This window comes from Condylostylus longicornis, unplaced genomic scaffold (assembly GCF_029603195.1).
Source record: "Condylostylus longicornis isolate FDR11 unplaced genomic scaffold, ASM2960319v2 ptg000202l, whole genome shotgun sequence".
Classification (NCBI taxonomy): Eukaryota; Metazoa; Arthropoda; class Insecta; order Diptera; family Dolichopodidae; genus Condylostylus; species Condylostylus longicornis.
This window is the reverse complement of record NW_026578170.1, coordinates 8,993-23,246: the sequence shown is the minus strand read 5'-3', so window position 1 is coordinate 23,246 and position 14,254 is coordinate 8,993. Positions and strand designations below refer to the sequence as shown.

At 30.8% G+C, this 14,254-nt stretch overlaps 1 protein-coding gene across 3 annotated transcripts in view; it reads right to left on the bottom strand.

Moving 5' to 3' along the window:
* Window positions 1–13,714, bottom strand: part of LOC129616422 (transmembrane protein 104 homolog) — a 41,315-nt gene extending 27,601 nt beyond the window's left edge. Inside the window, exons 1-3 of one of the 3 annotated variants that reach the window (XM_055532041.1) lie at window positions 13,679–13,714; window positions 1,454–1,688; window positions 1,136–1,401 (exon numbers count right to left, since the gene is read on the bottom strand). In XM_055532041.1, coding sequence (XP_055388016.1) covers window positions 1,136–1,401; window positions 1,454–1,688; window positions 13,679–13,704 — 527 coding nt within the window. In that variant the 5' untranslated portion in view covers window positions 13,705–13,714. Of the gene's footprint in view, window positions 1–1,135; window positions 1,402–1,453; window positions 1,689–1,724; window positions 2,219–13,678 lie in introns of those variants that run through there. The other 2 variants (XM_055532043.1, XM_055532042.1) reach the window with 2 other exon arrangements.
* Window positions 13,715–14,254: the final 540 nt, after the last annotated feature.

Below are 14,254 nucleotides of genomic sequence, written 5' to 3'. Positions count from 1 at the left end.
GCAGTTGTGTGTCCAATTATAGATCAGATATATTTCTGAAGTTTTGGTTGAATTGCTTGACAGGTTCGAGTAGATTCCGTACAAGTCCAAAAGTTTATTTTAAATATTTGGAAAAATAATTAAGTCAGATTCATAAAACTTGGCAGTTGTGTGTCCAATTATAGATCAGATATATTTGTAAAGTTTTAGTGGAATTGCTTGACAGGTTCGGGTACCTCCGATACAACACCAAAAGCTAGTTTTAAATATTTGGAAAAATAATAAAGTTAGATTCATAAAACTTGGCAGTTGTGTGTCCAATTATAGGACAGACATATCCGTGAAGTTTCTATAGAATGGTTTCATAGGTTTGAGTTATTGCTATAAAAGAATAAAAGGTGCAGGGTATAATTCAATCGGTTAATACCGACTGAAACGTTTACTTGTTAATTTTTAGTTTTTGAAAAATTTGATTTTGGTCTACGTAAAGATATCTAACCGAAAAATGTTTCAATTCATAATCTCTTCCTTATTTCTGATAATAAATTATTATATTAATAATTTTGAGTCTTGAATATTTTTAATACCAGCCCTGTGCTGTTTGAATATTAATATTTTGACATTTTGACTTAGAATGTAAATGAACCATATATGAACTGTCAATTTAAATATACTATGTACATACATATATGTTAAAATAATATGTAAAAAGTAAAAAAAAAATTTTACCATCTCAGCTTTTTTACGTTTTCTACAATAATAGTTGATAATTTTAGTTTTTACCATTTTTGCTATAAAAAATATGAAATTAGATATTTTGAAATATTAAAGTCCGCTATATAATTTGAAGAAGAAACAATAGAAAATAGATATCACATATGAAATACAAACTTACAATTCATTCTCGAGGTTAAGTAGACTTTAAAGCTTAAATTATTTTAGAGGTTTTAAAGCTTGTCCTTATGACATGAATGCAAAGTTGGAATTATCTACATCTATTAATAGTTATCCAAAATCAAATTTTTAGCAATTATACTTTTACTTGATAACTTTGTTTTGGTCTTACTCCATTTGTATGATGGATTTTACTCATTCAAAAAACGTAGTCAGATACTATCTATAAACACCATACATGTATATTATAAATGCTACTTACCAAAAAACATCTCGTAAAGATTTCGCTACCGCTGCACTATATATACTCAAATCTCCATACAAATATGTTATAAAACAAACGTAAAAAGTAGTTCTACCGGCATCGTTAAAAAAAATTGATGCCATTTCTCCCATTTCAATTTTTTGGTCCAGTCTATAAAATGATCTTGAAGACAGAAGCAAAGATTCCCCTTGCGTATCGTTTTCAGATTCATTTGATTCGTTTAATACTTCATCAGCATTTTCATGAGTTCGTATTTCATTATCCTGAAATTTCATTTTTAAAGTTAATACAAAATAGCTTTTAATATACTATTACTGCAACACGTCTCCTCGATTGCAAACTTTTCCACTTAGATATTGCCGCAGAACATGCTATCGATTCTATTACAAAAGTTGATGTTACTCCGCTAATGAAGGCTAAAACTATAATAACGGCTGTACTTAAGATCCATCCAGCCCGATGAAATATTGAGGGAAGTGTAAGGGCCCCAGTACCTACTATCAAATTAAAAACAAATATCAAACCCACCTGTGAATGAAAGCTGTTCAGGCTAAAAAAAATAATAACCATGTGTTTAGTTACGTACATATATGGAATATCCATGTTCTGATGTTCTATGAGATGGCATTGTTTTTTTTAATTTAGGTTTAATAAAGGAAATATTATATCTTTAAGAATATTTCTCTGATATCTTTACTTTGTTCCATTCAAAAAACGCCTTCCAACAGTTTTGTATGTGTTTTTTAATGAATTACATACATATATTAATCGAATAAACAAAATTTTTCTTTGTCAAATAAAAAAGGGGAGTGTAGCCAAATTGTATTACATTATTATATTCGTTGACTATGTTAACTGACTCTTTCAAAAGTCAATTTAGCTTTTAATAATATTCACAGAATAGACTGCTTGATCAATAAACTGGCAAAGCAGTAGAGCCTATCTTTCATTTTTTTTTGAATTTACGCTCTAGCCTCTATCTACTTTCCTCAAAAAATAAAAATTAAAATAAAACATTTATTACTTTTTTGACAAAAATTATATGTAATTTTAATAGTTCAGTATATAAAAATTTGACGTTTTAAAAAAACCTCCGCACTATAGTTGAAGTCGATTCAAGAGAGGAAACGATTTTTGAGAGAGAGGAAAATAAGCTGTCCTAAAAATAAAAAGAATGTCCAAAATTCAAATTTTCACGTAATTTATATCAGCTCGTCGTTTAACTGACGAACCAATGAATTCAGCTTTATTCCTTTTTGTATTAATATTACACAATAAAAATAAAATTGAACGACATACTAAATAACGCATATGTAAATACTTATAAAAACCAACGACATTCTCCTATACGCAATATTGATAAAAGAAAATGAGAAGTAAAATAAATAAAGTTGGGTCAAACCAACGGTTTGTATTGTAGCACTTTTCCCTTCAACACGTGATATTGTTTTCGTTCATATGCAAAGCAATTTTTAGGATTGCATATATTTAGGATGACGCATATATGCAGCCTTTGAAATAAAGCAAAAATTAATATAGAGGGATTAACATAATGCTCGATTCTAAGGTTTAATTGTGTGAGTTAAGAAAAATAATTATATTTTTTAATGTCATGAAATTTACCGTTAGCTTTTTGCGTTTATAGAAATTTCAAAAAACTTGCGGTTTCGGAAATATAAGGTGTCAAAAATTCAAATTTTACAAATTTCAAGAGGCGATAACTTGAGAAAAATTTTCTTCTAACAAAATAAACTATTTGTTAATGTCTAAAAGACCCTAAATTTCAAGATTCTACAGGCAGGGGTCTAAAAGAAAAACGACATCAAAAATTTGGAAAAAAAGGGCTTTAGATAACGGTAAATTTGAACGGCTGTATTGTTTTCTAAAGTTTCACAATAGTATACCGCGCTAGAGGAAGCAAGTCACTGCCTTTCTGCGTTTGCAAAATTTCAAAAATGCTTATGGTTTCATTGCAACAAATAGTTGAAAAAGGCCATTTTTTAAGGTTTTGGGGGGTGTAACTTCTAGAGGGGGGGAGATAGGTAAAAATTTTGTTCTACGGAAAAAAGTTTCTAGTAAAGGTCTATGTAGGTCTTAAATTTCAACTTTCTATCTTCAAGGGTGTAGAAGAGTGAAACTAATAAGCACTTTTTTTCAAAAAATTTTTGGAAGAATTCTAATGAAATACTATAAACACAAAGGTGACCGAATCAGTTCACAAACATCTTTATTCTCAAGACTTCGTAATGCACAATTTACTAATCCATACATACGGTGTATTCAAAATTGTTCATTATACCTTTTGTTAAGAAATATATTCTTATATTAGGTATATTCGAATAAATTTAAAATGTTTGTGGTAATTTGGGATGCTTGAAAAATACAAAACGATTAAATACAAAAAATATGCAGAAATTATTTTATTTCGTTTAAATATTAACAAAATTAAATTTCTTGTTCTTTCAAACTAGTTACTTATTACGGGTAACAAATTGCATTATAATAAATTACAAGTAACCAAATATTTTTTAGCTAAAACCAACATAGTAAATACATAACAAAATTGTTTTTAAATAAACTACATAACATATTTACATAAAAAAATAAAATTTTTGATCAATTTTTCTTAAAACTAGTTAAATAAATTTTATGACAAAAATGTATTCAACTAAATTCACAAAATTTTTTAATTTTCTTTTATTAGAGATTAAATTACATACTTATTTAAATTGTACAAATCTTAACATTACTAAGTAATTTATTAAATTATATTTGCCACAGGCAGAAAAATAGAATATAAAGTTCTTACAAATTAAAAATACTTCGGTGGTGTCGAATTTGTTTTTCCTAATGCTTGTATACATTTTATCCCTGATGATCTCGTTCTTTGGCAAAGTAAATGTAAATATCGGATTTACGTTCTCCTATTACGAGTATCATAGAATATTGCTTCTGCATCCTTCAACGCAACACCTACGGGGCATTTATATGACACAACACCTATTTATATGAACGTAATCAAATATCTTATTATATTTTATTTAAATACGATTACAATAGAAACTTTAAAAAGTACACCGAATCTCACTAATTCATTAGGTCATTTTTTCTTTTTAAATAAACTTTAGTACTATTTTTTCAAATTCACCTTTGTTTTATTCTAAATATTATGAAAAAAAGGCAAAATTTAGTTAATATAAATTATAATTCTTCATTTAATAATTTAATAGCACAAAAAATTAATATAATTATTCACTAAATTTAAATTAAAATTAAATTATAAGCAGCAAATAAATTATTTTACCGCTTAGCGACACAGCCTTCCCGTACGAAATTTATATATGGACTAAAGAAATTAATAGTCTTCTTTCCGAACAAAAAACTTTGGATACACACATACGCAAAAATATTAAGACGTCTTATACATTATAGGAGTCAATGATTATAGGAGTCTATGATCAGTTGGCAATATAAATACAATACAAGTAAAATTGAACAATGTACTAAATCCAGTACAAATAAAAACGAACGAGAACTGATCAAATATAAATAAAATTGACCGATTCACGTCACACGTCCCTATTGCCTAATATAAATGCAGTACAAATAAAAGTGATCGTAAAAGTTTAAGCATAAAATATAAGCATAAAAACGGATAATAACGGATCGCTTTTTTACCTAAATAAAAGAAAAAACTAAAAAAAATAATCATTATAAGTTAGCATTCTAATCGATTAAGGATTTTTTTTTATTGTTTTTTTCTTTTCTTACCGAAAGTAAGGGTGAAAAATCTCCGAAGACACTGCCAGACGAAAAGCAATAGTGTGGAACTTTAATCTACTAAAAAAAACACCCACCTCAAAATAAATTATAAAACTAGTCGGAAACGACTAACCATTAATTTTGCTCTAACCTTTTTGATTATTTACAACCTTTTGATCTGGCACAATAGCGTACTAAGTACTCATTGCTCCAGATAAAAAACATTAAACTAACTCCAGAGGTCTCGTACGTTTAAGTCTCCTAACAAAGTTTTGATTGTCAACAAATCGAGTCGCCTCGATGTTGACATGATTGTATAGACGCATTTTATGATTGGCTGCTTGCTTTTTAATTTCGTCTGTGACACTTAGGATCGTGAGATCACTTTGTATATCGGCATTACGGACTTACCAAGGAGGGGTTTACAATGTCCCGTAATACCCTATTTTGAAATCTTTGAATAGATTAGATATGAGTCTGCGTACCGCGGCCCTTCGCCTTGTTTGCGGACGGAATAAAGACACCATTTATCCGAACCGAAAATGAATTGACAATTTTTCTATTAATGAAATTTACGTGTACTGATTTCACCTCGTTAAGTTTTATATTCGACTTTCTAGTCCATTTTGAGATCTCATCACTGGCCTTTTGTAATTTTTGTGTAGATTCATTTTCATTTCGTCCTATTGCGATAATTGCTATAACATCAGCAAATGTAGCTGTTCTCACTCCTTCCGATTCAGGAATATCACACGTGTATAGCAAGTACCAGTATAATATCGGGCCCAATATACTCCCCTGTGGTATCCCCGACCTGATATCCCTAAGCGAAGAGTACTCCTCTTCCTGTTTAACTTGATATACCCTATTAGTCAGGTAAGATTCGATCAGGTCAACATACTGACTTGGTACTAATCGTCTAAGTTTTTTATCAATCCACAATGCTAAACCTTATCGAAGGCCCGGGATACGTCTAAAAATATGATAGAACATATTGTTTTTTCTTTCAGTGAATTTTCTATTAGGTCAGTTATTCTATGAATCTGATTTATGGTTGAATGATTCCGGCTGAAGTCTTTTCAATAAAAGTTTCTCTAGCAATTTTGAAATCATCGGCAACAATGAGATTGGTCTATAAGAAATCGCCCTATCTGTAGGCTTGCCAGGTTTGTGCAGCATGATTATCTCTGCAACTTTCCAAATTTCAGGCACGTAATTAAACCTTATACACGCATTTATTAGGCGCGTAAGCATAGTTATACCCCTTTGGTGTAATTTTTTCAAAATATCGGCCGTTATTAGGTCAAATCCCGGGGCCTTTTTAGGTTTAGGAGTCCTGATTTCTTCCACAACATCTCTTTCCCTGACAATTGGAATAGTCTCGCTATCCCCAACAAAAGCAGGTTCCTCATTTTCATGCACGCCCTGACTGTCATGCGGGCAGAATATATTGGCCAAATGATCCGCAAACGCATTTGCCTTGTCCTTGCCAGTTTTTGCCCACGTTTCATCTTTGTTTTTAATATTTAAAATTTAAAATTCACACGGCGTCAAATTTTGAACATAATTAACAACCGAATCCTCCTTGTATTTTGTAATACAGCGTCTTAGCTGCTGCGATTCACGATTATATCTGGTTTTGTCAGTAGGATCGCGCGTTTGCTGCCACCTCTTTCTCGCCCGCCTGCTTTGTCTTACTTTTGCTAGTATATGTTGGGGATAGTTAATGCCTCCCCTTCTAGTAGCATTAATTTTCGAGCTACTCCAAGCCGCATTTTGATTAATTTTAGTAAAGTTTTCGACTTCCTCATCTATGCGCTGGGTTTTTCTTATTCTTTTTCTTAGATCTATTTGTCGTTCAATCTCTAAGCGAAATCGTGACCAATGCGTAGTTTATTAGTCAGCGCAGGTTTCGCTCTTTTCATTACAATATTTTCCTTAAATTCAAGAATAACCACTGAACGATCGGAGTTAAGATCATACCTCGATGAAATTTTTCGCAATACGTTTTGTTTTGAAGAAATCTATTAAATCTGGACACTTATTAACATAAGTTGGCTAATACGTTGGCTTCGCAGTAGAATGAAAAAGGCACCTCGCGCCGCCAATTGCTGTCCTAAGTTCTCTTCCTCTGGTTGAAGTATGCCTTGAACCCCAATCAGTGTGCTTGGAGTTAAAGTCACCCCCCAATATAAATCTATCTCCTAGGTCTGCCAGAACGTTTTGAAACATTTCTTCCGTCATTTTAAATCTGGGATGACAATATAATGCAGCCACTCTAAATTTTTGCTTAGTCGAAGTTATCTGAACCGCCGTTATTTGCATTCCCTCGGTTTGCATCTGGTGCAGATCGCAATGCACCACATTTTCTTTTATTATTATCGCCGTTCCGCCCTTCACTATATTTCCAGGGTGGTTGGAGTTGTACATTCTATAACCTACGTTACGAGACACACGTCTATATTCTGTGTATGTAGAAAAACTTCAAGCATTTCCTTTTTATTTGCAATACCATTACAATTCCATGTTGCTATTTTAAAATTACCAGGTCTTTGGGTACTCGATTTTATCCCTTCGCTCTCTAAAGTGCTCAATCTCTGAGAGATTTTGTCCATCATATCTAGCATGTTCTGCATCATATTTTGCATTTTATACAAAACATTCACGTCACTGGCACTTTCTTTATTGCTCGTGCCACCGTCATCAGTTTTCGTTTGGAGATCGTCCTTGTATGTTACATCTTTTGAGACTATTCTGAAGTGAATTGCCTCGGTGGCTGGTCAGAATTCTTCTTCAAGTTGTTTTTGCTGTTCTTGTTTCTACATTTTTGCAGTTCCTTAGCTACAAGGCTTCCCCTATATTTTGCTGGGTTGGCCTGTAAGCAATTGGAACACTTTGCTGCAGTACCCTTTAGTGCAGTAAGTGGCTTACTACAATCTGATGTTAAGTGCCTGCCTGCACATTTAACACAATTTGGTTCTCTCTGGCAAAATTTTTGTGTTTTCTTGAAACCCCTAGAGCTTAAGTCTTCTTTTATATCTTCCGGTTTACAATTGGGGTGAAATTTCTTACCATGACTTTTACTGGTCTGGCCTGCTTGTTTTCATAGGTGTGCCATTCTAGTCCAGATCCATTCATGGCCCTGGTAAGATTCCTGTAATACATTTCGGAACTTACAATTATTGTTATTTATCATTTTAACCTTATAATTGATGTCCTTATTTTGTAATGTTGACTCTATTTTATTACAGTCAACCACATTACTTATGAATAGTGCAGGCGGCCTAGAGCTTTTCGTGACATCGCCTCGACCTTTAGAATCAGGAACATTCGCTTTCTCAGCGTTGATCGTCACTTCCGGAGATGATTCCGCTTTTCTTTTTTTACTGGACCTCTTTTGCTTTAGGATCCAATCTGTTTCTCTGACGAGTTCTTCCTCATCCTTTGAATAGGCGTCCAAGATTGACTTCACCTGCTTTGCTTGTGGTGCAGCGTTTTTTTCTTTATGACTACTATCATTAGACTTATTGTTTGTAATTTGCACATGTTGCTCTTTCTTTAGCTTTTCATTCTCAGCCCTCAGTTGAAGAACCTCGTTTTGCAAAGCCACACAGAGCTGTTCTAGTTGGCTAATCCTTTTATGTATGTCAGCATTCTTATCATCACTTTTTTGGCTTGAGCTTTACACATGTTTATATCCTTATTGGTCTGTGGAGCTTCAGTGTTCGGTAGTCCACCTTCTATATTTTTATTCTTTTCTAAAATCCGCACATCAAATGTAGGTAGTGAACGCCGGGTTTTCCCATTCCTCCTGAACGGATCAATCAAATGCAATAAATGGCTCTCCACAGAATCCGTAGAGCCGACCTCCGAAGAGGGTGAATTCGCCAATGTAGTTAGATTACCACCTGGGGTACTAAATCCTTTTGTTTTCTCCATTGCACAAATGATTCACGTTTGCATACCTTCTGCCAGGATTCAAAAACTGCTGTCCCTCAGGGATCAGACGCATACCAGGGAGCCACCTACTCTAGGTCAGACGCTCCTGGATTTACCGCCCGCGCGCTTCCTAACCAACGAAATCCGGCTTAAGCGCCGAGTACTTGCTTTCACCCGCTCTTGTCAGCCTTCCTAAATAAGTTTCTCAGGAAACACCCGGCAGCCAGATAACTATGCTACCTATCTTCTTTGAGATGAGAGTCGGATTTGTTGGCAGAGCTGATGTTTTCAGAGATCTTTACCCAGCTTCACAGGTTAGGAAAATGTGAAACCGACTAGGAACCGTGCCAAACGTTGTGCCCCAAAGGTTGGCATGGATCCATTAAGGATTAAAAAAAAAGTTAGAGTAAATTAAAGAAAAGTTTAAAATAATTAAGAATAAGATTTCGGTTTTTTTCCGAGGATTAAAAATATATAAAGATATGTAAATAAATAACATATTGCATTTTGACATTTTAATTGTCGCGGATCGAGTATATTGTTGAAAATTTGAAAAATTTATTCAAAGCTTCCTCAGTTCAGCGCATTGTAGTGCGGCAGCTGAAAGAATATTTTCTTCTGATAATGTGATTAAAACTAAATTGAGAAATTTCTTTTATGTTGAAATGGTAAGCATCATTATAAAATCAAACAAATTAATAAAAAATATTGATGCGAAAAGCTAGGAACCAAGTTGTGATCTTATTTAAACTTTCAGTAAGAAAATTTCAAGTACTCATTTTTCAATTTGAAATACGCTTTTTAAAATGGTGTCGAATAAGGAAATCTACACATAAGAAAATAAATAAGGCAGTAAACATATGATGAGGAAAAACCGTCATAAACATTTTTTTGTATTTTTTTTTTGAATATTTTAAAGTATTTTCTGATCATCATAACTGGAGCCTAAAGCCGTAAAAAATGTTATCTTAAGTTTAAGTTTTCATTGCGATATTTTTTAATTCGAATGTGTTTACTAATTTGTTTTTAATTTTTGTTCAAAGTTTTTGCTTTATTTTTCCGATTTGTTTTTTAGTCCTACGATAATATTTTGTTTTTTTTATGAAATATAGCAATTGGCTCCACTTTTTGGGAAATGGCTCCCATTTTTGAACATTTCTGCTCCCATCCAAAAAATCAATCGACAGCACTGATCTTTATTTATGCAACTTTTTAAAAACCCGGAAAACATAATTGAACATTTGAATATTTTGCTATTTCTTTTCAAGAAAATGTCTTCGTTGAATTGTGATCACGAAAATCTAGTAGCAAAACCACTTAATAATTTTGATGGGAATGTGTGTCACATAAACAGTACTCCATATGCGTAAAATGTGTTTTCAAAACGCAAGAAAGAGTAAATCGCGCATAAAGAGAAATTCTGGGTGCTTATTGTAGCATTTTCGCGATAAGTATTGCTACTCTGGGTTAGTTAATTGTTGAAAATTAGTATTACGTGGCGTTTATGTATTATTTATTTATTTATTTATTCCATATTTACCTTAAAAAATTTACAAAATATTGCATACATTAAATTTAATTTTTTTTTATTTTTACAATTAAAACTTACAATGAGATTTACAACTATATATGTTACAAAGTGTTAAATTTTTCTATTTATTATGCAACTCCAATAGACATATATGTATACACATATATTTTTTTTTCTTTTCTTTTCTTTTTTGCTAGTAATAATTAACTATTACTAACAAATTATAATTTAGTTCTAGTAATAAAAAACAAAACGAAATAAAATGAAAGATTTATGGTACTGATACATAATATTCAAATGCAAAAGAATAAAAAAGCAAATAAAAAAAAAAAAGAAAATATAACCTAGTGATCAAGTATAAAAGCACTTTTTTTTTAAAGTGTCCTTCGTTCTTTGTAAAGTCTAAATCATCTTTATATTTATTAACAAGGCGCAGCATACTGTTCACCGGCTCGCAAACGAGGCAAAGCGAATCACAAGAATTTTTTTTTTAATAGTCCTTAACTCTGTTCCTGTGAACGTCGTAAATTGGGGACCAAACTCGCAATGCGTATTCTAGATGAGGACGATCAAGAAAAGAGTAAAGAGATTCAAATGTGTACCGGTCATTAAGCTTTTTTGACCATCACTTAATGAAACCCAACATATACAACAAACCCAGCTATGCCCATAACATAATTGTAAAGGCCCAAAAACGACAATTTAGAGTCGAAGTAAACTTCCAGGTCTCTAATAGCAAAAGCTCTTCTCATACTATCACCATTAAAAGAATAATTTGTCATAAAAGGATGTCTTCAACGCGTCTAACTTATGGCAGCTCGTTTACTTACATTTAACTTTTAATTGTTGAAGGAACACCATTCAAGGGAGTTATTTAAATGATTCTGATGTACTATGAAATCTGCTAATGAAGAAATCTTTTAAAAATTTTCATATCATCGGCATAAATAAGGATCTCACTCTCTCTCAACTTCGAAGCCACATCATTCACAGAAATGATGTGAGCATAAGTACTGAGGTGTTGAGAGTTGTCGGGATTTACCACGTATAAAATGCACATACTTTTCCAAAATGATTCCTTCTAGATTTTACATTTATGAAATTCTAAAAAACCTTAGGATTGCAAGATCTTCCGATATTCGAGAAATATACAAATTATATTGTTATTTCACACTTCTTTTAAATTGAACAAAGACTTGCTGAAAAGCGGAATAGTCCACGGAATTCCGGGAAGACACGTATTTACGCCATAGTTTGTACTTTTTATGTAGAGTTCTTACTTCCCGGCTAAACCAAGGAGGACTGGAATTGCTGAAATGGAGATACTCTATAAAAGGTATTATAAATCTATAAAAGGCATCAAGCAAAGTTTGACAATCTTAATTCGTAGGATTTAAATTTAATGAATATTTTATGCGTAAGCGGTGAATCAAATCAAGCAAAATCGAATGAGAAAAATAGAGTCTTGTCCAATTCTTATCACACTTTTTTGAAAGAAAATAAGGAAAAACAATTACGAGAATAAATTTTTATTTTTATGCTAGCTGTTTTTTGTGATCAGCTGTTTATTGTGCTGAGCTTAGTATTTTAAAATTTATTTATGGTCTGTTATTAAAAAATTAATAATATAGTTAAAAATTATTTTTTTATAAAGTTTTTATAAATTTATAATAAAAATGTTTAAAAAAAATATTAGTTTACGAGAATTTAATTCAATTTATTACATTATTCAAAAAAAAGAATGCTCATTGAATATTAAATCTAAAGATTATGAAAATGTTTATGTAAGACAAAAGGCATATAAGATGTTAGATTGTTGAAAGCACTTTGGAATAACATATGAAGAGGTAAAGAAAAAAATTAACAGTTTAAGGATTACCTGCAATAGCGAATTCAAAAAGGTAAGAAATAATTATAAATAATTATTAATATGTGAATATAATAATATTTTTGATACTATTCTAACCGTTAACTCATATATAATACTTGTGGAAAGTAGGTGAATCATACATATATGTACCTCGATATGAATAAAAAGCATTGTCAAACTCGTCACGGGGCGTACTTATTTTTTCTCTTATCTCGCCTCCACTGTAAAATATCTATGTGTACTATTTAACAAAGAAAAGTTAAATTTTTTTAAAGTAAAAACTAAAAAATATTTTAAAATATTCATTTATTTGAAGTACATATCTGTAAATTTCCAATTTAAACAAAACTCATTAATATTTTTTATCTTTAAATAAGTTTGCTTCATAAATTGAGATTGAATATAATATGTATTTTAACAATACAATATATTACAGCTCTTGAAAATGAGCACATGTATGTATTTTAATAAAAAATTACTAATATCAATGTCTTTACATCTAACAAGTCCAATGCTAAGGTTTTTTTTAAATCCTTAGCATTATAACATTAAAGTGGCTATTTTTGAGAAAAAGTATTAAAATAAATTCACACTTTTTATATTAATATAAAAACAGCGGAAAAACAACAAGCACAACCTTCGCCTTCAACGTTTTATATGGTACTGAAAGCACTTCATTATTTTTAAGTGAACAGTTTTTTTTCTCATAGAGCAAGTTAACTCAAGATGGGAAGTAACTGTAGTGTCAAGTTGATAATATAATTAATGAAAGATAATTATTAAATATTGATATGAATACATATTAAAGAAAAAATTTGAAGAGGGAATTAGAAAATAATATCTAAAGTACAATCAAATATTATTTTTTAAATACAAATTTTATATACACTGCTAAATTTTACCTCTATTTGTGAGAAAAATTTTCAAAACTTAATATATTACCTAAATAAAAAAATATTTAAAAGGTTTTGGAAAAGACTATAATATATTTTTATGACCGGATTCGAATATCTTTTTTATTTTTGAAATAAATATTATCTTAGGAAATGACTCAGAAACTCCGATTACTGATATGGATACCAAGGTAGTAGGTACTGATATCCGTAAATTTTTGTCCGTTTGCGTTTACTATTAAGATTCATACACAGGCAGGGCCATTTTATAAATAGATTGCTCTTGTTTACCTGCTAATAAAATATGAAAGAAGAGCACAACAAAATTTTTGAAGCACTCAATATAACATGTTTGAAATAGTTTTAAAATAATTATTTAAAAAAAAAAAATTATTGGAAGTAGGTACATACATATTTATTTTTAATTTAACTTAAATTTAATTTAACTTAAAAACTAACTGAAATTATTTGAAACAATTTGTTGAAATGTGTCAACCTATATTACTTTTACTAACATTTTTGTTAGCCGACACTACTCAACTTACCTTATTGGGAAATACAAAATGTACATTAAAAATCTTACATCCTTCCTCATTAACATTTGAAACCATACTGAAATATGAATTTCAAATATTTTATCATTTTTTCTTTCCTCCTACCTTTCTTTCTTTTTCGTGCAATAGAATTTAAATGGGAAGCTTTTACAAAAATGTGTATAATATTCTGAGATTTTTTAAAATATTAATCTTTTTACGTAAACAAAAGAAAAAAATAATAAAAAATATGACACGATCAGTGGCATTTAAAGAAAAAACCAGCAACGAAGCCAAAAATTCGTAATATTTCGTAAAAAAAATTGAGTATTGGGACTTGTTAGATATAAAGACATTATTAATAATATTATCAGTTTAATGTGACAGACAATTTCAACTGCATGTTGTGTAATATTAAACTTATACTAAGGCAATTCACATTTTGCTAAGTTTATTCGTATTTAAAGCACTGAAAGAGATCATTTCATTAACATGAATAATAAAACTTTGCAAGCTATCAGTTTGTCTTCAAGTTGTGCAAGCAGCTTGCATAAGCTTTCTATATTTTTTTTTGCATCTGCGGCTTTG